Genomic DNA, 23894 nt, shown 5'->3' with positions numbered 1-23894 from the left:
AATAATGATTAAAAGTATAAATATATAATGAGCAAGAAAAAAAAGTAAGGATAATGCTTGTGTCCCTCACATATAGGGGACTTACGAATAACAAATTTTTACTGTCCGAACATTATAATCAGACTGTTTATTTTCTTTATGATCACCTAAAAACTCTATATGCACAAAACTATTCAATTTAGAGATCTTTTAACAGTTTATATGCGCTAAACAATTAAAAATTTTATTTAAAACTCTATAACCTCTTTTGACCCCAAAAAAAAAAAAAAAAAAAAAAAAAAAAAAACACACTAAATGACCTCTTTCTACCGTCCGAGTCGCAAACTCTTTCCGTGTGTTGTCAGTGTGTTAAAAATTCCCAGATAAGAGAGAGTAATCTCATCTTACTGTACCAGGTCTCCCACAAGTCATAACATCCCGCTCCTCCTCAGATTTCTAGGGTTTCGATTCTCTTTTGGGCGCTCCAAATTGTTCCCTCAGGTCAGCTTTCTTCTTTCTTACTCTCTCTCCTTTGCACTTTCCATTTTTTGTGAGTTTTGTTTTCTGTTTGGTGGCCGAGAAAATGTATGAACAGATAGGAAAAGGGAAACCAAGTCTTGAACTTTAAATTCTCAGTTTGCTCGATGTAAGCAACAAATTGCGGTTTACTAAGGATTCGAAGATTTGGGTTGGTTCAGCTTAGCTGAATTTTAGATTTATTTCTTAAGAGAATGAAAGCTAGAGACTTTGAAGTTTTGTATTTTCTCGGCTACCAAACAATGGGGGATTTTACTGTGGCTGCTTTGGTTTGTATGTCTTCTGGTATTTTCATTTTTTAGGTTTCTGAAATTTTCCAAGTGCTGAAAACATTGGAATTTGTAACCTAGGTTGCTGCTGTGAAACCCAATTTTTCGCACTGTGAAGTGTGAGAAAAGTAGGTTTGATTGGGAATGGGAGTCGAAGAAGGTAAAAGCAATGGTGGTAATATGGAATGCGAGAAGGAAGTTGAATGCTTGAAGAGTGAATCCAATGGATTTGGTTTTGGGAATTCTACTGACGTTGCGAAAGGCAGCTCTGGCGCAAGTGAGGGTGTTCGAACTTACAAGAGGCGGAGGCAGGCGAGGTTCAGTTGGGATAGCAAGTCACAGGATGATGGGGGAGCTGATGTGGAATCATCGAGTCAATTGGCAAACCAGGTGCTTCCTGTAGCTCTTGCTCTGTGCTATTATTTCATGTTGACAAAAACCAAATTCTTTATTAATTAGACAATTTGTAAAGCAGGACTGTAATATTCTAGTATGTTCGCTGATCTCCCTTCTCCCCTGTAATTTTTTTGTGTTGAATTTTAACGGAATTCGACTTGAGCACTGGTAAGCTGTACTTAGTTTAGACAGAAGAATTAGCTTATGAATCACATCCTTATGTAAAAATTATAACAAGGCTCATAAATTTTGAGCGCCCAATGAGTTTAAACTTTAAACTTTAGTTTTTAACTCAGAACAATGAAGACTTAGGGAGGACCGCATATTACTTTTCTCATTAATGCATTTGAGAACTCATTAGGCTATTTAGGGAGCACTGCTAATAGGAGGAAAATGAGAGAGGTTTATTTTTCAGGGTAAGTGTGAAAGCGAATTTCTCGATTGCAAGTTGAATTTTTGTGATTTATTATGGGTTAATTTTACTTGAAGCTTTGAAAACTGTGATAAACAATGGGAGCAATGTATGAGCATTCTTCCCTGGATCACGAATACCTCATTGTGGTGCTTTACAATATGGCTAATTTAGCTATAATGAGCTACAAATGTTATGTAATCTACGTTGTCCTGGAATAAAAAGTTTTATGTACACACATAGAGATATAATGTCTTCAGTTACATTTCCTTCAATCCAGCCAATGAGACTATTTGGTCCTTGTTTTTCTCATTCAACATGTTTGATTTCTGTAGCTTCTAAAGGAACCAGTGGGCACGGATATACACAGTAACTCTTGCGAGCAAGTCCATGTTCGAATGAACAGTTCAGATGCATGCTCAGAGAGGTACTGTACAGATGCTGTGCTGGAGAACATGTATCAGTCATTAGGCGACGGTGAAGGTGGTGTACAAGTGTGCATCCGGGAAGCACTTGCACATTTTCGAGAGATTGATCACACAACGCGAGTTAAGGTTTGTGCAGCAACCAAGAGTCCATGTGTTCCACATATAATAGCAGATTTATCGGCTATTGGCCATTGCTTTCATACTTTTGAGTTTCAAGACAATTTGATTTTAAAATTCTGTTATATTTATTGTGTTGCAGGAATCTGGTGATCATAATGAGGATAGGCACCGATGCTGTTTTCTGACACAGTCTATATTGAATGGATCTCAAAAGGCAGCCAGCATGAATGCTGGTGTTGTATCGAATGGATTTTCAAATAAATCAAACCATCATACAGTTACAGCGATGTGTCAGCGTGCTTTTTATAATGTTTTAGTTTCCGAAACGTTCACCTCGTTGTGCAAAGTCCTGCTGCAAAATTTTCAAGGAATCAAGGCTGACAGCGTTTTCGACTTTAGTCTCATAAACTCAAGGATGAAAAGGGGAGATTATGAGCATTCTCCAATGCTCTTCTCAAATGATATGCAACAGGTAAGTTGGATAGTCTTATGTTTTAGCTGTCATGGTAATACATTCTTATATTCTGCTTAATATCATGGTGTGAATGTGATAATATGAGGTTAATGATTCAAAGCATGTTTGTGTACGACAGATAACTTTAAAAGTAATACTTTTATATGGTTACCATTTTGGGAATGATTATGAACGTATGATTGACGTATTTTCAGTATGCTCTTCATTATTTGGCTCAAGTTGAAGGTATTGGTTGGTGAAATCTGTTTAAATATTGTGGTCTCTGAATTTAATGTGTGCTGAAAAGAACAGTCAATTGGATAATCTGCTTTAGTAAGGTGTATCATGTTGGAGTGAGATTTACTGCTATACAAATACAGACTCTAAAATCCTGCTTTGTGAAAACACTCTTTGACTAATTCTTTAAAAGGTGATTTTGATAGTGAAACTATCTGGTACATGAAAATTTTGATCCCATCACTTGGCATATTTATGAGTGAAAAAGATTCTGTAAATGTTAGAAAGTACCAGAAAACTATGCATACAAGTGAGGTTTGGATATTAGTTTGAAGTCTTAGTGTACTAATGTTCTTCATGGCTTATAATTTTTATAGCCCTGCTTTAAATTTTTTGCAACGTTTTGGCGGTCTTAAATTTTATTGGCTAATGTATGTGTCATGGTGAGGCATAGGTACCTGGAGACAGGTGAACATTTTTGGTTGCTTTCCTTTTGAATGACCATCTTTCTGATGCTTGATATACATGACATATGATTCTAATTGTCTTTTCTTTTGACATGTATATGTGTGAATGGTATACACTTTGAAATTCTCCCACCTGTTTCACTAATTATGTCTTAAAGTCTAAATTGTCTCATCATATTCCGCCTTTTTTTGGTGTGTCAATTACATATTCCGAACCTGAATATTTTACAGGTATGGAGAAAACTTCAAATGATCGGTACCGACTTGATTTCTCTTGCAAGAAACCTCTCGGACATGTCTAGGGCTTCTTACAATGAACAGGTTAGGTGATTCAGTTGAAGAGATGTCTAGTCCAAATACCTGAAGATTTAGTTTAAAGAAATCTATTACTTCTAGAAATAACTTATTGTATGTTCACTCTGTGGTGTTGTAAGCCTGATCTCGCAAATTATTTTATCTGTCATCGCAGGTGGGAGGTTCAGTCCGCAATACATTGAAATATGGAAAAAATGAGGTATAAGAGTTTTCTAATTTTAACATAGAATTGAGTTTGCCGAATCACAGACATCTGATGAATTGCCTGACCGTATGGTGCATTTGGTGCCTTGGAAATATAAATTTAGGAAACGCTTTCAGAAATCTCCTAATATTCTTATGTGTTTACGCTTTTAAAGTAGTTGTTACTTTCACTTTTCTAACTATTGCCTATTTTCCTTTTGCATACTTGTCACTTGTAGGATTTTGTCCTCTCAGCATTTTTAGAGTTTCATGTCTTTTGGGATATGTGAAAACAGTGATTTGTTTAATTATTGTGATGAGAATGGAGTCACCTGGAGTCACCTGACAATTAAAGAATTCTGAAAACAATTTTTGTGGTTTTCGTTGTCAATCTACTTCATGTCTGGCTAAATGCATCACAGTTATCATTCGTACAATTTTATTTAAATTTTCAAGGCATGGATCAGCTGGTTTTTAGTAGTATACTAACGTTTGCCACTTTAAAACAGTTCTACCACTTGGGATCTGACTCTCACGCTAAACTGGAGCAAACAGAGGATTGTGGTGTGCACAGTGCATGCACTTGCAGGTGCTGCGGATGCCATGCAAATGGGAAGGATTGTTTAGTATGTGATTCATGTGAGGAGATGTACCATATCTCTTGCATTGAGCCTGCTGTCAAAGAAATTCCTCCAAGTTGGTATTGTGCTAGGTGCACTGCAAGTGGTATTGGATCACCCCATGAGAACTGTGTCGTGTGTGAGAAGTTGAATGTGGGCAAGACTGTAGTTGATGGAGTTGGAGGTGAAAGTGTTTCTACAGAAGAAGAAACAGTCAATGAGACAGGTGAAAATTCAAAATGGAGTGCAGATGATGGAATCCAGCTATCGGAAGAAAGCAAAAGAATTTGCAAAACTTGTGGACTTGAGGTAAAAAACAATGATAGTTTGAGGACATGTGGTCATTCATACTGCCCCAAAAAATACTACCATATGAGGTGTCTGACAACTAACCAGTTAAGATCGTACGGCCCCTGTTGGTACTGCTATTCTTGCCTATGCAGAAATTGTCTCATTGATAAAGATGATGATATGATTGTGCTTTGTGACGGTTGTGATCACGGGTACCACCTCTATTGCATGGAACCACCACGCACTTCCATTCCAGCTGGAAAATGGTTTTGCAAAAAATGTGATACCGGAATTAAGGCCATACGCAAGGCAAGAAAGGCTTATGATAAGAAAGAAAAGACACAGAGAGCGAAAAGTGAAGGTTCAAAGAAGTTGAATGAAAAAGGGGATGACAGGGAATCAGAACAAGGTAGGGGGGGAATGGAGGTCCTTCTCTGTGCGGTCCATACTCTAGATAATGAAGAGGATATGAAGAGTAAATAAGAATGAGACGGTTTTCAGGGAATGACATGTTGTCTTTGAGTAACGGATTTGATTTTTGTAGGTCTATCTCACGGCTAACAAGTCTGTTAGTCTGCGTTGGAGGCGATATTTTGGTAGGTTGTAAACTCTGTTAGATTCTGCTGACTTTTGGATACTTAACTCAGCAAAGGAAGGATTCCGAAATGGCTGTAAATGTTGTTTCGTTCTTGCTAGAAGTGCACAGTTTGAGAAAACAGGACGGCAGATTGGTAAAGTGACCATTTTAACAGCCACCATTGAACATACTGGTGGTTTCTACTTTTGTAAGTAGTTATTTTTGAAAGTATCAGAATGTAATTCTCGGCGCTTATGTTGTAAGACGATGAAAACTGATCAAATTTCGATAACTAATGGAACACTTTTTTGAACATTTTAAGCTCCTTGTCGGGTCTTTCTTGTGTTGTGGTCTTATATTTTGGTACATGAAGCTTGATTTAACTTTTGCAAATGCTACTTTATGCACGAGTCTGCTCTTCATTGAGATTCTGTTTGGTGGACATAGACGAGTACGTCATCCATAAAATAAACTTGTGATGTTTTTTTATTTTTGTTTTTGAGTCACTGTTTTATATAATTTCAAAGTCTCTATTGTTGGTTAAGTTGGTAAGAATTGTTCTCTACGTTGAACCAATGTCTAGGTTCGAGTCTCGTTACCAACAATCTCTTGTGGTGGCGATTTGTAAAAATAAAAATATGGGCTGAGACCCTCTCTCTAAATTCTCAAAGAGGCCTATGGTATGCTATGACGCTAGGATAGGGTATCTCCCCTCCCTTAAACTTTTTGTTACAAAAAAAAAAAGAAAAAAAGAAAAAAATCTCTACTTTATTGATCCATACTCTATCTTTTAGCAAAGGTCATACTACTTCCAATAGTGCATTGTAGGTTGATTTTTTTTTCCTTTTTGTTTAAGGTTCGATATTTCCAGTAATGCACTGCAAACTGAACTTTTGTTTTATGTATCCCTTAGAGCAACGCCACCCTTTAAGACAAAATATTAAATAACCTTTCAGAACTTTGACACCACCCTTTCATTTGATTAAATTTGTATTTAAATTGAGGACCCTCAATATGCTCTGCCTCTATTGCTTTTACATATCACTTGCGAAAGTTTGGGAAGTTCACTTCAAAGTTCCGTCAAACTCTGTTGCTCAGATTCAAATGTGGTACAAAAGAGAGAGAACCCAGATGGGAGAAACTGTATTTGGTTCTTTCGTTTGGATGGGTAGAGTGGGGTGGAAGGATTGGTGTTGGTGCTTTTGGAGATATTCTTGAAATACAATACCTACATCATATGTCATTATACAAGTGGAGAGACATTTGAAATAAAAAAACTTTAATCGATTTGTATAATAACACATAGCGTATCATCCTGTCAGATCAATCTGAGTTGTGGATATAAGTTTTGAAAGATTTTTCAATGTGCCTGAAACCCGAGCACATTAAAAATTACATAAAACTTACATCGGAATTTTATTTATTTTTTATTTATTAAAGATGCTCCGGCTATTTAGTGAGAAGGATAGGGTTAGATGGAGCATCTTTTTGAATAAAAAAAAAGTATAAATTTGAGATGAAAATTCCCATTTACATCTTAATTTTATAAAGAAAAAAAATTAAACTCAGAATTACATTCACTTTTCTCTCTTTAATTCGCAAGCCCACCTCCTACGATGTGAAAGTAGGATGTAAATTCACATATTTATTTACATTTTGCCGCGAAGAATTTTACATCTTGCAGAAGAACAGAAAGCTTTTTGGCCAACCAAAAAGTAAATTTTTTTTATTTTTAAACATTTTGCATTTTCTATTGGATATAAAAAATTCACTGCTAATCTGCTTGTAAAGACTGAGTGTATAATTATTTATAGTTTGGCGCTTTGTATAGTTTTGGAGATGCTCTTCAAAAGGAATTAACTTCAGAGTGCGAGGTAGCAGATAGTCTATTTTGAGAAAGTCTTTTTAACATTTTTTCTTACATAATACATAGAAGTCTTGGTAAGAAAATAAAAAAACAAACACTTGGATCGATCTGACAACCTATGTTCTACGTTTGTATATTTTAAGTAGATATTAATGAGAAATTGGAGCATTGATTTTTTTTTCTAGGTTGAAAAGGTTTTTTGTGGACTAGATTCACCATTACTAAGACTTTCTTAGAAAGAATTCATGACATTGCATTATTAGACTGAGACGTCATATGGTAATGAACTCATTTCATGTAAGTGTTTCTTTAAATTTTGGCCCTACTGAAACTTTAGACATTGAATTAAAAAAGCGGGAGTATTAGTCAAATTGTCCTTTTGGGTAGTGTTGTAAGACCTTCCGTCTATTTTGTAATAATAGGCTGCTTACCTTTTACATGGCGGCTTATTTGAAATTTAAGTTTTATTTCATCGTTTAAATTAGGTAAGTGTCGTTTAGAAAATAGGATTTGCAAGCACCTATCTCTAAGGAATCATTCTTCTCAACTATTCTTAATACAGAATTCGAATACATCTTGCACAACTTATACACTTACAAATTCTGTCGAAAAAGAACTAACATGAAATTGGTTCATCACCACATCACGTCCTGATTCATATAAGTTATTCTTCTGCCGACGGTAGGAGGGAGGGATTTAGGATTTGATTAATGTGAGGAGATGCACAATGTCACCTGCATCGGGCCAAATACAAGTCGTATTAGATCATCCCTTAAGCAACTACGTTGTGCGTGCGAAGTTGCATGTACCCAAGACTTTACAGACAGAGACAAACCAATTCGACGGGAGAAAATTCACAATTGTAGTACGGATGACGAATCTGACTATCGGATGGATGCAAGGACTTGAACATTTGCATATATTTGTGGAATTGAGGTAGAAAGAAACAGCAAGGAGTTGGGGACATGTGGATATCCGTAATGTCCCAAGAATAATATGAGGTGATAAGCACTAATCTTATTTAGCTTCTAGTTTAGTCTTTATTTATTTATAAATATTAGAGAAATATATATTGAGAGATGAATAAGAGCAAAGGAAACTCTCCAAAAATAAAAATATTTTCGATTCCAACTGTTAATCATTTAATCGATATTAGCAGTTTAGAATCCTAAGGGTTCAATTTCGATTTAAAACTGGACAATTGATGTGTGCATTTAAGTAAAGGAAATGTTGACGCATCGAGTCTATCGACCTTGGCCTGCCCTAATAGAGAATATGGACATATCTACATAGAAATATCGATGTTGTGCATTTAAGTAAAGGGAAATTTGGTCAAACAAAGCTAGATGAACATATATTTGTGGAAGCAAGTTTCTTTATTTTCTGGTCAAAGAAAGTAACTTGTATTAGATAAGAGAAGCCAATAAAGCAATCCAAAAAAAAACCAAAGTACACTACAACAAAGAAGAACCGAATAGGAAGTCCCAAAAAGAGGCAACCCACCCCAACAACAACAACAAAAACAACATCATCGATTGAAAGACACCACCTTTGACAGCAGTTGTTTTTGAATGATTCTAGTGTGTAGTGTTGTCCCAGCATGAGTTCAATTCCAAGCTTCGTGGACGTTTCTTTTACTTTTAAAAATTGTGAAATTTCCTTTTCAATCTTCGTTTTTCTCTTTTTTATTTGTTTTGTTTTGTTTTAATCATTGTTTATATAAGCAGTTAAAACCTCTATAAATTAATAGCTTTGAGATTGTAGATAATTTATTAATTGAGCTAATGTTAAATAATCGATAAATTAATTAATTACTAACTTATTAATCTATCTTTTTTTTTTTTGTCAAACAATAGATTTTATTAGATTATCCACCTATGGGGTTTGAACCCATGCCGTCATGCAATGGCTCAACACATTTCCATCACTGCGGGAAAGGGCCACTTACATAACTTATTAATCTACCAAGGTATCACATATTTTCTTAAATATTATACATTGTATTTAGTTTTTCGTTTTACTAATTAACAATTCTACATATTTATTTAACAAATTAAAATTCATGAATTTTTTTTTTCTTTGCAAAAATAGACTGTACATTATTCAATGCAACACATTATTCTATTTTATTAACATTTAACCAAGTAAAAACTCTATTTAATAAGCCAAACCCATAGTGAAATGAAATTATTAATTTATGTATTACGAGGGACTTATATGAAATTTTTTATAATGCATTATATTATAAATTTAGCGAATTCTTAATTTAGCATGTTATTCCCAAGTCAGGACATATCAACTGTGACATCCCACATCGTCAGGAGAGTGATCCTTATATGTATATTCCCATCTCTACCTAGCACGAGGCCTTTTGGGAGCTCATTGGCTTCGGGTTCCGTCGGAACTCCGAAGTTAAGTGAGTAGCGCGCGAGAGCACTCCCATGATGGGTGACCCACTGAGAAGTTCTCGTCTAAGTTCCCAGAAACAAAACCGTGAGGGTGTGCTGGGGCCCCAAAGCGGACAATATCGTGCTACAGTGGAGTCGGGCCCTGGTAGTGGTCCCGCCCGGGCTGGGATGTGACAATTTGATATCAGAGCCTAACCCTGGCCGCGTTTGTGCTGACGAGGACGTCGGACCCCTAAGGGGGGTGGATTGTGACATCCCACATCGCCAGGGGAGTGATCCTTATGTAGGGGGGGGGGAATCTATGCATATAACGCACAATTTATGTGGCATATCTTTTATTTGAGATTGATATAAACTAAGAGGAGAGAGAGAACAAGAAAAGAAAAGGAAAAATCATAATCACTCATCAACAGTAAGAAACAATTTGCAGCTGTTGAGGTTAATCCATCAAAAGCATTGGCCATGTTTAACTCTGAAATCTGAATATTTGCCAATTTCATTCTAGTCCAGTCCAGTTCGTTAAGTCTGCTGGCTTGACGGAGTTTACTATTTATTAGTATTTCTTATTAGCGTTTCCTTCGGAGTTTACTATTTGTTGAAACAGTACTTTATATTAGTTTGTTGTTATCGATTAAAAAAAATTGAAAATATGACTTTAGCCCCTAAAGTTTAATTTTCTTCATATAAAACCCGACATAAGTTTTTTACTCTATTAAAACCCATTGATTAGATTCCACATTAGCAAATTCATTAATTATATTAGACTTTACACATTCAAAAAAGTTGATGCCTAAAATACCCCTATTTGTAAGGAAGATTTAATAATTTTACAAAAATAAAAAAATAATAAATTTGTTGCCTAATATATAATAACAATAAAACATGCCAAATATATGTAATAATACATGCTTAGTTTAGTCAATCAAATTATATTTTGCAAATAAATGTAGGTAAATTATTTCACACACACATATGTATATAACAAAAAAAAACATGTCTGATACTGTAAAAATTCATGCGAAATAATTTACCTACAAAAAAATGTTATTTGATTCAGTGCACCTACTATTCAAATATTAAAATGTCAGATGCTTAAAAAAAGTAAAATAATTTACCCAATAAATGTAAAGTACCTACATAATAAAGCAAACCCAATAGATGCAAAATAATGTACCTACATAGAAAAAAATATTTTTTTTATTCAATACTACTTTACCTGTTATTTGTACATATAATAATAAAATGTGCCCAATAAATGCATGACACATACAAAATAAAATACCTACATAATGAAGAATGTTATTTGATTCAAAATTAATTTACTTACAAAATAAAGAAATTTTATTTGATTCAAAATCAATTTACCTATTATTTGTACATATATTTATAATAATAAAATGTGCCAAATATATGTAATAATACATGGAAAATATATTACCTACTAAATAAAAGAATGTTATTTGATTCAACATTAATTTACCTACAAACTATATATTAGTTGCTCATCATAAATAAATAAATATATATATATATATATATATATATATATATATATATTGAGCTTATGGTAGTACTATATACATTTGAACGTGTATATATATATATATATATATATATATATATGTTAGGGGTAATAATATGTGTAATAACTATTTGGTCATTGTAATTAAGGTGAGTAATTACATTTATTGAGTTATTTTAAATATTGTGGTACAAGTTGTAAATATCTTGTAATAATAGGTCAATTATTTTTCTATTTAATAGGTTTTTGTCTAAAAAATAAAAGTTGCAAGAGTCTATATCTAAAAGTCTAAAAAAAATGCCTTTCTGTTTAGAATTTCTTTTCCCTGTCTTTTTCGGCGGCCAGGGTTTTTATTGTTTTCTAGGTTTTTCGTACTCTTACACGTCCACAGTACTGGCTGGCTGCCCACTTACCACGATTTTAATATTTCGTGGTCATCACATTTTCATATACGGCAAAAAAATCAGATACATGCCAACAGACCGAAACTACCAAAATATAACAAAATAAAAACAGTTATTATTAGCAGAAGAAAGTGACTGGAAGTTTCAACTTGTAAGAAAAATTGTGCGTACATTACTTATCTTAAAGCGCCGGGCACCCACGCTTTGACACAAATTGAAGTCATGTTTTCAAACGGTAGATCGTCCAAGGTGCATGCACGCACTCGAGTAACCATATTTTTCTACGTCTATCATTTCACCCTTTTTATCGTTTGATTCCCCTAACTTTTGGATTTAAGTCCTTTTGTTACCATATATATTATGGGTGTTTCGGAGACATATTTTTTATGCATATTTTGACACAAGTTTTTAGGAAGCTTACTTTGTAATTTATTTTAACGATCTAACTGTTTATTTTTTATATCTTCCCTAAAATATCATCTCTACAAAAAATCACTCACATCTAAAGTTATATGACCATTCGACAATACTTTATCATTTTTTCACAAAATTTATTCAAATTTTTTAATTTATATTTCCTGAAGTCCTAATTTACTTTCATATTACTCTCTAACGTATTTACCCCTATAATTAATTACTTAAAGTTAAAAAACTTTATAGATTAAAAATTTGCATTAAACATTATAAAACCATTGTGTCAAAAATATGAAGTGTCAAAAAGTCCACGAAGAATCTCACTTTTGAGAAAGTCTCTTTAACATTTCTCTCGCTTAAATTCCAGCAGCCATCCCCATAAATTATTGAAGCCACTATCCTTCTAATATTCCACAAAAAAACCCCTGTGGATCATCTTCCTTCCTTACAAGCAGCCATCCCCATAAAATATGGAAGCCACTAACCTTGAAAGATTCCACAACTAACGATCTGATTGCTATATAAGGAACGGAGTAGTGGCTTTCAATTTACTGCAACCTTTGAACTACCCCTCTCTTTCAAGGTTTAACTAATCCCAATTCCATCTGCTATATCTTTAATGGCGCCTTTGGTTAAGGTTCAAGTAGAGCCTCAACATGCCAAAATCCTAGCCATTGGCACTGCAAATCCACCAAATGTCTACTACCAAGAGGACTATCCTGATTTCTTGTTTCGAGTCACCAAAAATGAGCACAGAACGGATTTAAGAGAGAAATTTGATCGCATATGTAAGTGTATAATACATGCATGATATACATGATACCACATATTTTTATATTGTAACAAAAACATATCACATGGATGAAATTATCTTACAATATGTAAGGTTTTTGACCTCTCTATGGAATACCAGTTGATCTTAGGTTGTATACTCTGATTCTATCTTGTTATGAGGTTAAAGTGAATAACATCCCGATACCAACGGGCGTGTTCATGTCAAAATAAATGATGTTAATTTATGTTATGAGGATACTTTCCAACTATATCATGCTGAGAGAAACTTACAAATGACATTGTATTTTGATCAAGAATCTCATTTTAGTGGTTTAAGGATATAGAACCTAACCTAACAAAAATCTTAATTTACTATTGAACAGGTGAGAAATCAAGAACAAGGAAGCGTTACTTGTACCTAACAGAAGAGATTCTAAAGGCTAACCCAAGCATATATACATATGGAGCCCCATCACTTGATGTGCGCCAAGACATGTTGAACCCTGAGGTCCCAAAGCTAGGGCAACAAGCAGCACTGAAAGCCATCAAAGAGTGGGGCCAACCTATCTCAAAGATCACCCACCTCATCTTTTGCACAGCTTCTTGCGTTGACATGCCAGGTGCCGACTTCCAATTGGTCAAGCTTCTCGGCCTTAACCCATCCGTCACCAGAACTATGATCTACGAAGCTGGCTGCTATGCCGGTGCAACTGTCCTCCGCCTGGCCAAGGACTTCGCAGAGAACAATGAGGGTGCACGCGTCCTTGTGGTGTGCGCAGAGATCACGACTGTGTTTTTCCACGGACTCACTGACACCCACCTAGACATACTAGTGGGCCAAGCACTTTTTGCTGATGGAGCATCTGCTGTGATTGTTGGGGCCAATCCAGAGCCTGAAATTGAGAGTCCATTGTTTGAAATCGTGGCATGCAGACAGACGATCATACCTAATTCAGAGCATGGTGTCGTGGCCAACATTCGTGAAATGGGGTTTAATTATTATTTATCAGGAGAAGTCCCCAAATTTGTTGGTGGAAATGTTGTGGATTTTCTGACTAAAACTTTTGAAAAAGTTGACGGAAAGAATAAGGATTGGAACTCCTTGTTTTTTAGTGTGCACCCTGGTGGGCCCGCTATTGTAGACCAGGTGGAGGAGCAATTGGGTTTGAAGGAAGGGAAACTTAGGGCAACAAGGCATGTGTTGAGTGAGTATGGCAACATGGGAGCTCCATCTGTCCACTTTATTTTGGATGAGATGAGAAAGAAGTCGATTGAGGAAGGCAAAGCTACAACTGGTGAAGGTTTGGAATGGGGTGTCGTAATTGGAATCGGACCGGGACTTACGGTCGAGACAGCCGTGCTGCGTAGTGAATCTATTACATGCTAAATACTTGCATAAAATGATTCCTACATTGGTTATGCATTTCACGTGATGCGAGCGAGTACTGGATAACCGGTGTATACACACCCCTGCTGCAGCTGAGTTTTCTACCTAGTCAAATAATCATTTCACGATCACAGTTTTTGTGATTATTTTTCATTTCACATACATAAGAATAAAAGTCTTTGGATCGGAGGGTCCACATATGTACGGCTAGTCCATTGACTTTGGTTTTTCATTTAATTAATAAGATCGTGCACGTTATGTTTGGTTTGGAGTGCCTGCTAATTATGCATGCGTCATTGTAAGATTTTGAGACATTAACAAAAGAATATTAAAGTTTCGTCCAAAAAAAAAAGAAAAGAAAAAAGGAAAGTGTTATTGGCACTCCAAAAATCTCATTCTACACTCCTGATAAGTGTATTTTTCTTTTCAAATATAGAAAGTTTGGAGTGTAGAATAAGATTTTTGGAGTGCCAATAACAATTCCCAAAAAAAAAAAAAACAATAGAATATTAAAGCAGCTTTTTGTTGCAAGCTCTAATTAAGCTCTGGGATCATGAGAAGAATCGCAAGGGTTTGTCTAAATAATAAGCTGAGAAAACTGGACTCTGTATTAATTAATTAATTAGCTGGTCCCAAGATTATTATAGTAACAGAAAACAAATGTTTGCTATCTGATTCTGATGCATTTGTTGACTCAATTAATTAAGGAGGGTCAAACATGGATTATATTTGGTTGGCTAAGAAGAAGAAATATTCAATATACTCAAAACTTGGATTGGTACTCAAGGTGTGATTGTATAAGTAGAGGAATACTTTGAAAAAAAAACAAATTTTATAGTTATTTTATGACAATAGGAAATAAGCATAATTAATCAACATTTAAGTAATAATGTAATCATCAACAGCTACATCATATAATTTATAAAATGTTATTTAAATAGTAGATTTCGTAGCTTTACCCTAAAGAAAACCATCTGAAAAGGATCACATCAATCTTGCCTGAGCCTTTTGTTTTCGGGTGGTAAAAAATATACATTATTATTAGCAAATAACTAGGTTTGTTTTTTGTAGTTTAGATGAAGTCTCATTCTAATATATTGGGAGGTCTCTATGTGAGGGGAAAAACTGACGCATATAATGCACAATTTTTTGTGACATTTTTTATTTGTGATTGGTATAAACTAAGAGATGAGAGAGAAAAAGAAAAGTAAAGAAAAAAAAAAATCATAACACTAAACGATAATAAGAAACAACTTGCAGTTGTTAGGACTAAGACACCGAAAGTATTAGCCATATTTACTCAGTATGCTGGTTGACAAGATTTGTATCCGCATATGTTTGTGGACAAACTCAGTCATATACCGTTGAAAGTTTGATAAGGAGTGTTGAGATTTTAAGATATTTTAAATATTTTGCTTATTAGGGTTTGTTTGAGAGTTTACTATTTAATTAAACAGTGCTTTGTATTAGATTATTATTATCAATTAATGAAAGGGTAAAGCTAGGAAGATTAAATTTACAAACTAAATGATGTGTCATCAATAGGAATAAGCACGTTTATTAACGTCTAAGTAATAAATCAATCATCTACTTTTATGTTCTTTAATTTTCACAATTTTTTCTACAAATTTAGTATTTATAACATTATTCTTAATAAAGTGCCTTTTCCGTTTCGTATTCAACTCTTTTCCCTTTGTTAAAAAAAAAAAAAAAAACCTGTTTTCCCTGTCTCTTTTTGGCGGCCGGGGTTTTTTGTTTTCTAGTTTTTCGTTCTCTTACAAGGGCTGGCTGGCTGCCCACTTACCATGATTTTAATATTCTGTTGTCATAAATAGTAATGTACACCAATGATGCAGATTGAACATTTTAAAATATGCACATTAATTTATGATACTACTTGGAACTATATGCATGCACATATAAGTAGTAAAAAAAAAAAAAAAAAAAATGAAAAACTAGATTTTAATCCTTAAATAAGATGAAGTTTAGAAAAATGTCTTATATGTTGCGTGAGGAAATCTTGGGGAATAAGTAATGAAGAGATATTTTTGGTATAAAATTATGTAATTGGTATCCTAGTGGTTTTGGGATACTTGTTTCCTAGTTTGTAGGAGATTGTATATGTTTATATATTCCTCTATGTGAGAAGAATAAAGATAAGAAAAATATTCATCTAAAACCTAGAATTTAACTTGGTATCAAGAGCAGGTTTCGACCTATCTCGTCTCGAAAAAAAAACCCTAGCCGCCAAAACTTTGGTGTTCATCAAATCTTGAACCCAGAAACCAAAGCACCGTAGCCTTTGGAATCAACAAAGCTACAGAAGAAAAAAAAAAAAACAAATATACATAACCTGCACATCTGTCCGTGCAATGGCAGACATCAAAACTGGAGATATAATTCCCATGCAAACTATATCGGTCCAAGGTGAGTCATCCAACGTCAACTCCGTTCCGTTTGGGTATCGATTGAGCGACTCGAACTTCAAGGTTTGGTCGAAGATGATGGAGGTTCATGCTTCAGGTCTCGGTAAGCAAGGGTATCTAACGGGAAGAATCCCGGCAGTAGATGAAGATGATCCAGGATATGTGAAGTGGTCAACGGAAGATGCGATTGTGCGTGGGTGGTTGCTCAAAACCATGGAACCCCACCTGCTTGGCCTGTTTATAGACTTGCCCACGGCTAAAGATATCTGGGAGAGTGTCACCCAGATGTTTTATGATGGTTCTGATGAGTCCCAATACTATGAACTCCGGTGCAAGGCTACACGGACGAGACAGGATGGTCGTCAAATTAATTTGTACTTCACTGAATTAAAGAGTGTGTGGCAGGACCTTGACAGGCGACGTCCTCTTCGTATGGTGTGTGGAGCAGATTTGAAAACTCGTAAAGAAGAACTCGCAAAAGATAGGGTGTATGATTTTCTTGCGGGATTAGATGGTGTGTTTGACCAAGTTCGGAGTGAGATTCTAAGGATGAAACCTATCCCCGGAATCGAAGAATGCTTCAATTTGGTACGACGTGAATCCCAAAGGCTGGTCACTATGATGGGAACAAAAGCTACAATGACAGCACCTCCTATGGCTATGGCAACTAAGGCACCTGGGTCTCGTCCACCATCTAATGGAAGTTCTCGATCATTCCGAACCCATGAGGATTTTGATAAGGACAAACTCCATTGCAATCATTGTAATGGAACAAGACACATTGAAGAGACCTGTTTTGAAATTCATGGGTACCCAGAATGGTACTGGGAAAGGAAGAAGGAGCTTAAGGCACGGGGGAACAAACGGGCTGGACAGGCCCGTATGGCAGCCACTGGATCAGGAGCCGCATATAATGCAGCAGGGAGCCAAGCTGGGTCCAAGGCCCAACAAGAGAAATCTGATGGGAGCAGGGGGATAGCTGCTGTTGCAGCGAGTCAACTAAGGCCCAGCCCGTCAAGTCCAATAGCTGCAGCCCAGTTTGCGGTGCCAATTTCAGAAGCAGCTTCCAAGGAGACAGAAACGGGCCCACTTCTATCCTTAATCAATCAAATTTCAATGGGTGACAACGCAGAAGATTCAGGTAAAATCGGTACTGTTTTAATAACTTCCACCAAGAGAGATACTGGTTGGATAATTGACTCTGGAGCTACAGACCATATGACTTACGATGCATCATTATTTTATCACATGACTTCACCATCTAAAGAAGATGTCATTACAGCCAACGGTGATGTTGCTCCTGTAACGGGAGCGGGTTCTATTTCCCTTACTCCATCTTTGTCTATTCACAATGCACTACTTGTTCCAACATTATCTAATCATCTACTTTCTGTTGGTCAAGTTACTGAGCAATTAGATTGTGTTGTGTTAATGTTTCCCACATTTTGCCTACTTCAGGATATCCAGACTCGGGCGATAATTGGGCGTGGTACTAAGAGGAGAGGGTTATATTATGTGGATGATGTATCGGCAAGTCACGTAAATCAAGTGCGCAGTGGTCATCCGAACAAGAATAAGACAATTTGGTTATGGCATCGTCGATTAGGGCATGCATCTTTTGGTTATTTGAAAAAATTGCTACCATCTTTATTTCGTGGTATTTCAGACTCTGATTTTCAGTGTAATGATTGCATTCTTGCAAAAAGTCATCGTACTTCTTATCATTCGAGTTTCAATAAAAGAACAATTCCTTTTGAGCTAGTTCATTCTGATGTGTGGGGGCCTTCTCCAGTAGCCACTAGTCATGGGGTTCGTTGGTTTGTTATCTTTGTGGATGACTGCACCCGAATGACATGGCTTTATACTATGAAGAATAAAAGTGATGTTGGACAGATTTTTAACCAGTTCTACTGCATGGTTAAAAATCAATTCTCTCTACCCCTTAAGGTTCTTAGGTCGGATAATGGTGGGGAATATATCAATACCGAACTTTCTCAATTTTTTCAGGAGCACGGCATTCTTCATGAGACTACTTGTCCACACACTCCACAGCAAAATGGTGTAGCCGAGCGAAAAAATAGACATATTTTGGAAACCACTCGAGCCCTCCTCATTGGTGCTCACGCTCCTCACTCTTATTGGGCGGATGCCGTCAGATACTCAGTTTATCTAATGAACCGCATGCCATCCCGAGTGCATAATTTTCGCACTCCTATGGCAGTTCTTGCTGACCATGTGACATTACCATCTTCTCTTCATTTGTCCCCTCGTATCTTTGGTTGTGTGGCATATGTGCATCTCCATAAAAATCAGCGCAGTAAGTTGGATCCATGTGCAGTTCGTTGTATTTTTCTGGGATTTAATAGTCAGCAAAAGGGGTACCGATGTTATCATCCACCAACTAAGCATTTGTACGTCACCATGGATGTTACATTTTCCGAGCATGAGATGTTTTTTCCCATTGAAAACACTTACTATAATCTTCAGGGGGAGATGAGCACAAATGAAGATTATAGTTGGATTGATCTGCCAACTGTGCAGGTGGATGACACCTGCCGTAATACCATATGCCAGCCAGCCGAGAGTTCTAGTGGTTTAAGTAGCCGTGAGGGCAGCAGATTTGATGAGCCCAATCTGGGCTTGTGCCGTGAGTCCAACAACCTGTGCAGCAGATTTGATGAGCCCAATCTGGGCTTGTGCCGTGAGTCCAACAACCTGTGTGAGCCCAATCTGGGCTTGTCTACTTTGGATTATGTGACAAGTGGGTCTGGGAGCTTAGGGACCGAAAGCCTTTCTAAGTCCAGCACACAGATTGGACCGAGCAGCAGCACACAAATTGGACCGTGTAGTGACAGCTCAAACACTTCAAGAAATAACCCTCCTCTAGTTGTACCCGTCCGTGTGCCCGAGGATATCCATGAGGTAAGCGTATTCCAATCTAATGAAGCTTATAATTTGACTAACATTGAAAGTAATTATGTATTACCCCCGAGACAAAATCGTGGGAAACCTCCTGACAGGTATTCTCCGGATGGGAAAATTAGATATGCAATTGCAAAGTATGTTTCTACACATCGACTGTCTTCCAAGTACCAAGCGTTCGTGAATACAATGGATGCTATCAAAATTCCAACAAAAGTGGAAGAAGCTTTGCAAGATCCTAGATGGAAAGAGGCAATGGAGGTAGAAATGAAAGCCCTACAAAAAAAATGAAACTTGGAGCGTGGAGTCATTACCACAAGGAAAAAGACCAGTGGGATGCAAATGGGTGTTCACCATAAAACACAAAGCTGATGGAACCATTGATAGATACAAGGCAAGGTTGGTTGCTAAAGGGTACACACAAACTTTTGGGGTAGATTATCAGGAAACATTTGCCCCAGTAGCAAAGATGAATACCATACGAGTTCTATTGTCTTTAGCTGCAAACTTTGATTGGCCGTTGAAACAATTTGATGTGAAGAATGCTTTTCTACATGGCGACTTGGAGGAAGAAGTATACATGGAACTCCCACCTGGGTATGAAATTCAAAATAAAGCAGGCAAAGTATGCAGACTACGAAAGGCTCTTTATGGACTCAAACAATCGCCAAGGGCCTGGTTTGGAAGATTCACTGATGCAATGAAGAAATACGGGTACCAACAAGGGAATGCGGATCACACTTTGTTTATCAAACGCAGGGAAGGAAAGGTTACCTTGTTGATAATCTATGTGGATGATATGGTAGTCACAGGTGATGATACAGAGGAAATGGGAAGATTACAGGAGTATCTTTCTTCTGAGTTTGAGATGAAAGATTTAGGGGGTTTGAAGTATTTCTTGGGAATTGAAGTTGCTCGTTCCCGTGGTGGTATTTACTTATCCCAGCGGAAGTATGTTCTGGATCTTTTATCTGAAACTGGGATGTTGGCATGTAAACCCGCAGAAACACCTATAGTTCAGAATCATCATTTGGCTGTCTACCCGGACCAGGTTCCTGCAAACAGGGAAAGATACCAGAGGTTAGTAGGGAGGTTGATTTATTTGTCTCTCACAAGACCAGATATTGCATATGCTGTTAGTGTAGTAAGTCAATTTATGCACTCTCCTAGTGAAGATCACATGGCTGCAGTAATGCGAATATTGAGTTATTTGAAAGGTGCACCTGGAAGAGGGTTGATTTTCAGGAAACATGGGCATTTGGAGATAAAAGGGTACACTGATGCTGATTGGGCCGGGAACATTACTGATAGACGCTCTACATCAGGGTACTTTACATTTGTTGCAGGAAATCTTGTGACTTGGAGGAGCAAGAAACAGAATGTGGTGGCAAGGTCTACGGCAGAGGCTGAATACCGTGGGATGGCGCATGGGATTTGTGAGCTATTATGGCTAAGGATTCTTCTTACAGAGATTGGGTTCAAGCCTCATGGAACGATGCTTTTATATTGTGATAATCAAGCTGCGCGAGAGATAGCTAATAATCCAGTTCAGCATGATCGTACAAAACATGTTGAGGTGGATAGACACTTTATTAAAGAAAAGTTGGATGTTAAGCTAATTGACATTCCATATGTGAGATCCGAAGACCAGCTAGCTGATGTGTTAACGCATGCAGTGACGACAAGAGTGTTTCAGAACTCACTTGACAAGTTGGGCCTAGGAGATATCTACGCACCAACTTGAGGGGGAGTGTTGCGTGAGGAAATCTTGGGGAATAAGTAATGAAGAGATATTTTTGGTATAAAATTATGTAATTGGTATCCTAGTGGTTTTGGGATACTTGTTTCCTAGTTTGTAGGAGATTGTATATGTTTATATATTCCTCTATGTGAGAAGAATAAAGATAAGAAAAATATTCATCTAAAACCTAGAATTTAACTTTATATAAGATTAAAAATTGATTTTAGTTCCTAAACTCTATTTAATGTAAGCATATGTATTCAATTTCTCTCTTTTTTCTTTATATTTTATGAAAATATTATAAATTTTAATCTCATTATGGTAAGTATCTTATATAAGAAAATATTTTCGTAGAGATTTTTCGGTACATTTATGTTTTTGTGTATTTTCTTATGTGCCACTAATTTATTACAACATATCTAGGTACGAACATTTCGGTACACTAGATTAGTATAATATGTTTAGGTATGGACATTTTGGTACACTAGTTTAGTATAATATATTTAGGTACCGACATTTCAGTATACTATTTTAACATCATATATTTAGGTACGGAATTTTCGATACACTTATGATTTTACATATTTTCTTATGTGCCACTAATTTACTACAATATATTTAGGTATGGATATTTCGGTACACTAATTTAGTCAAATATTTTATGATATGGACATTTAGATACACTAATTAGAAGAAGTTAAATAAAATTAATGAATTAAAGTGTGTATAATAATAAATTTAAAATTCAGATACATGCATGTGTTTGATCAAGAAATCGCGTTAGTTGTACAAATTAAACCAGTGGTGCTAACAGACTGAAACTACACAAATACAACAAACTATATATACGAATGAGTTAAAATGAGTAAACTACAAAAATTATTAATGTAAAGAGAGATTTTAATTTTATTAATGAGTAAGCTACAAATTTTGGGTTCATACCTACGACTTTTGTTTTTTTTTTTTTTTTTTGAAAAAGTATGTTTACTACTACGCCTACATTCTAGTGCACACACATTTTTTCTTACAAGTTGAAACTTCCAGTCACTTTCTTCAGCTCCAATTTTCAAACATGGCGTAGTTTTAGAGGTTATTCAAGGGGAGAAACAGAGGGGGCTACATAGTTAAAATACGATTAGCAGTTTTTTCGAATATCGAAATTCGGGATGGATGAGATTATTAAAGGAGTATTATGGTTTTACAGGAACTCAGGAAGCTGTATACATTGCCTAATCCATGTTGTTCATCTAATGGGAAGGATACAGAGTGTCTCGATAGGCTAATTAATGAAGAGGAATAGGTTTTGGCATGAAGTAATGCAAGTAAGGCTCTTGGGTGAAGATGATTTCGTTACGAAAATCTTACAAATTAGATGGATGTGATTTAGGAATGATGGTTACTTATACTATCATACTTTTGCTTTACATGTTCTCGTTTAAGATATATTCATATTCACGTTATTCTGATCGTTACTTATTTAAAACAAAAGCTTATGAGATCGAAATTGTCATAGCATATTATCGTATATAAGTTATTCAATAATTACTTTTAATGTGGATGTATCCGACAATATATATGTGAGGTGCTAATAAAGAAATCCTCTTTTGAAATTTACAGTAGATTAAAAGTTTTCTTCTTCGTAGCCACTAAAACAGAACACATGACAAATTTATAAGAGAAGTTCAAAAACAATCTAAGTGGAATTCTACAATTAGGCCCAGCCCAAGCCCAGTGCGGGCAGGGCGGCAGTTTAGGGCCCAAAAAAATTGGGGGCACCAAAATTATTAGGGTATTATATTTATATATGTTTTTATAAGAGTATAAATTTATAAAATTTGGTTTAGTGACAAAGAAATTTAACTAGAAATGGTGGTTTTGTTGTTTAAAATGAATGAAGAGGTCTTAGGTTCAAAACACCATGTGTGCTTATTTACATTCCAATTTTTACAAATTTCTTTTCATAACAGTATAAATTTATAAAATTTGGCTAAATGATCGAGAAGTTTAATTAGAAGCAATGGTTTTTGTTGTTTAAAATTAACGAGAGGTCCTAAGTTCGAAATGCTATGTGCATGTTTATTTTTTTTCAATTTTTACAAATTTTTGTTTTGGTTGTTAATTTATTTACTAGCTAGTAGCTATGTGGGTTGCTATTTTTAAATATTTGTTCCAATTCAAGTCTAATCTTTAGCAAAAAATAATGCGTAGACTAAATTTTTAGACCAAATTTGCAAATAATATTACATGTCATCAAAATGTTTAATTTAGTGTTCATTCATTACTTATACATATCCTTAAAGACTCAAAAACATTAATATTTTTTTAGTCTTATATTGACGAGGTTAGTAAATAATAAAAAACAACTCACAATTTATACAAAAACACTTTAAAAGTTCAGATGGAAAACAAAACTCATATTCTATCTACTTAAAAGCCTGAAGTTTTTTAGTTTCCTTCTCTTGATACAAAATAAATTAATTATTCCATATTTCTAAATTATTGAGTTCGAAGTGTTTTTCTAAATATAATTTTATTGATGTTTTACATGTGAAAACAAATATATTTTTTTATATGAAATGAGGGCACATTTTTTTACGTCGCCCCAAACCTCAAAAATCTCTAGATTGACCTGTCTACAATAATGTGTATGTAATGATGTATGTGTGTATATATATATACACACACACATAAAGAGAGAACTCAATTTATACACACACACACACACATAAAGAGAGAACTCAATT

General features: G+C 35.6%; 2 protein-coding genes across 2 annotated transcripts; both read left to right on the top strand.

Annotated features, from left to right (window-relative positions):
* The first annotated feature begins 341 nt into the window (after nt 1-341).
* LOC137740486 (PHD finger protein EHD3-like) lies at nt 342-5606 on the top strand. Its single transcript, XM_068480347.1, has 7 exons — nt 342-480; nt 867-1175; nt 1929-2147; nt 2281-2613; nt 3531-3620; nt 3769-3813; nt 4307-5606. The coding sequence occupies exons 2-7, from the start codon at nt 930-932 to the stop codon at nt 5189-5191; spliced, it is 1818 nt and encodes a 605-aa protein (XP_068336448.1). The 5' UTR covers nt 342-480; nt 867-929; the 3' UTR covers nt 5192-5606.
* A 6861-nt stretch (nt 5607-12467) lies between these two features.
* On the top strand, nt 12468-14326 carry LOC137745466 (4-hydroxycoumarin synthase 1). The gene is made up of 2 exons (XM_068485428.1): nt 12468-12688; nt 13058-14326. The coding sequence occupies exons 1-2, from the start codon at nt 12520-12522 to the stop codon at nt 14059-14061; spliced, it is 1173 nt and encodes a 390-aa protein (XP_068341529.1). The 5' UTR covers nt 12468-12519; the 3' UTR covers nt 14062-14326.
* The last annotated feature ends 9568 nt before the right edge of the window (nt 14327-23894 follow it).

The sequence above is a fragment of the Pyrus communis genome, chromosome 1 (genome assembly GCF_963583255.1).
Source record: "Pyrus communis chromosome 1, drPyrComm1.1, whole genome shotgun sequence".
NCBI lineage: Eukaryota > Viridiplantae > Streptophyta > Magnoliopsida > Rosales > Rosaceae > Pyrus > Pyrus communis.
The sequence above is the reverse complement of the archived record's forward strand: the minus strand, read 5'-3'. Positions and strand labels throughout refer to the sequence as shown.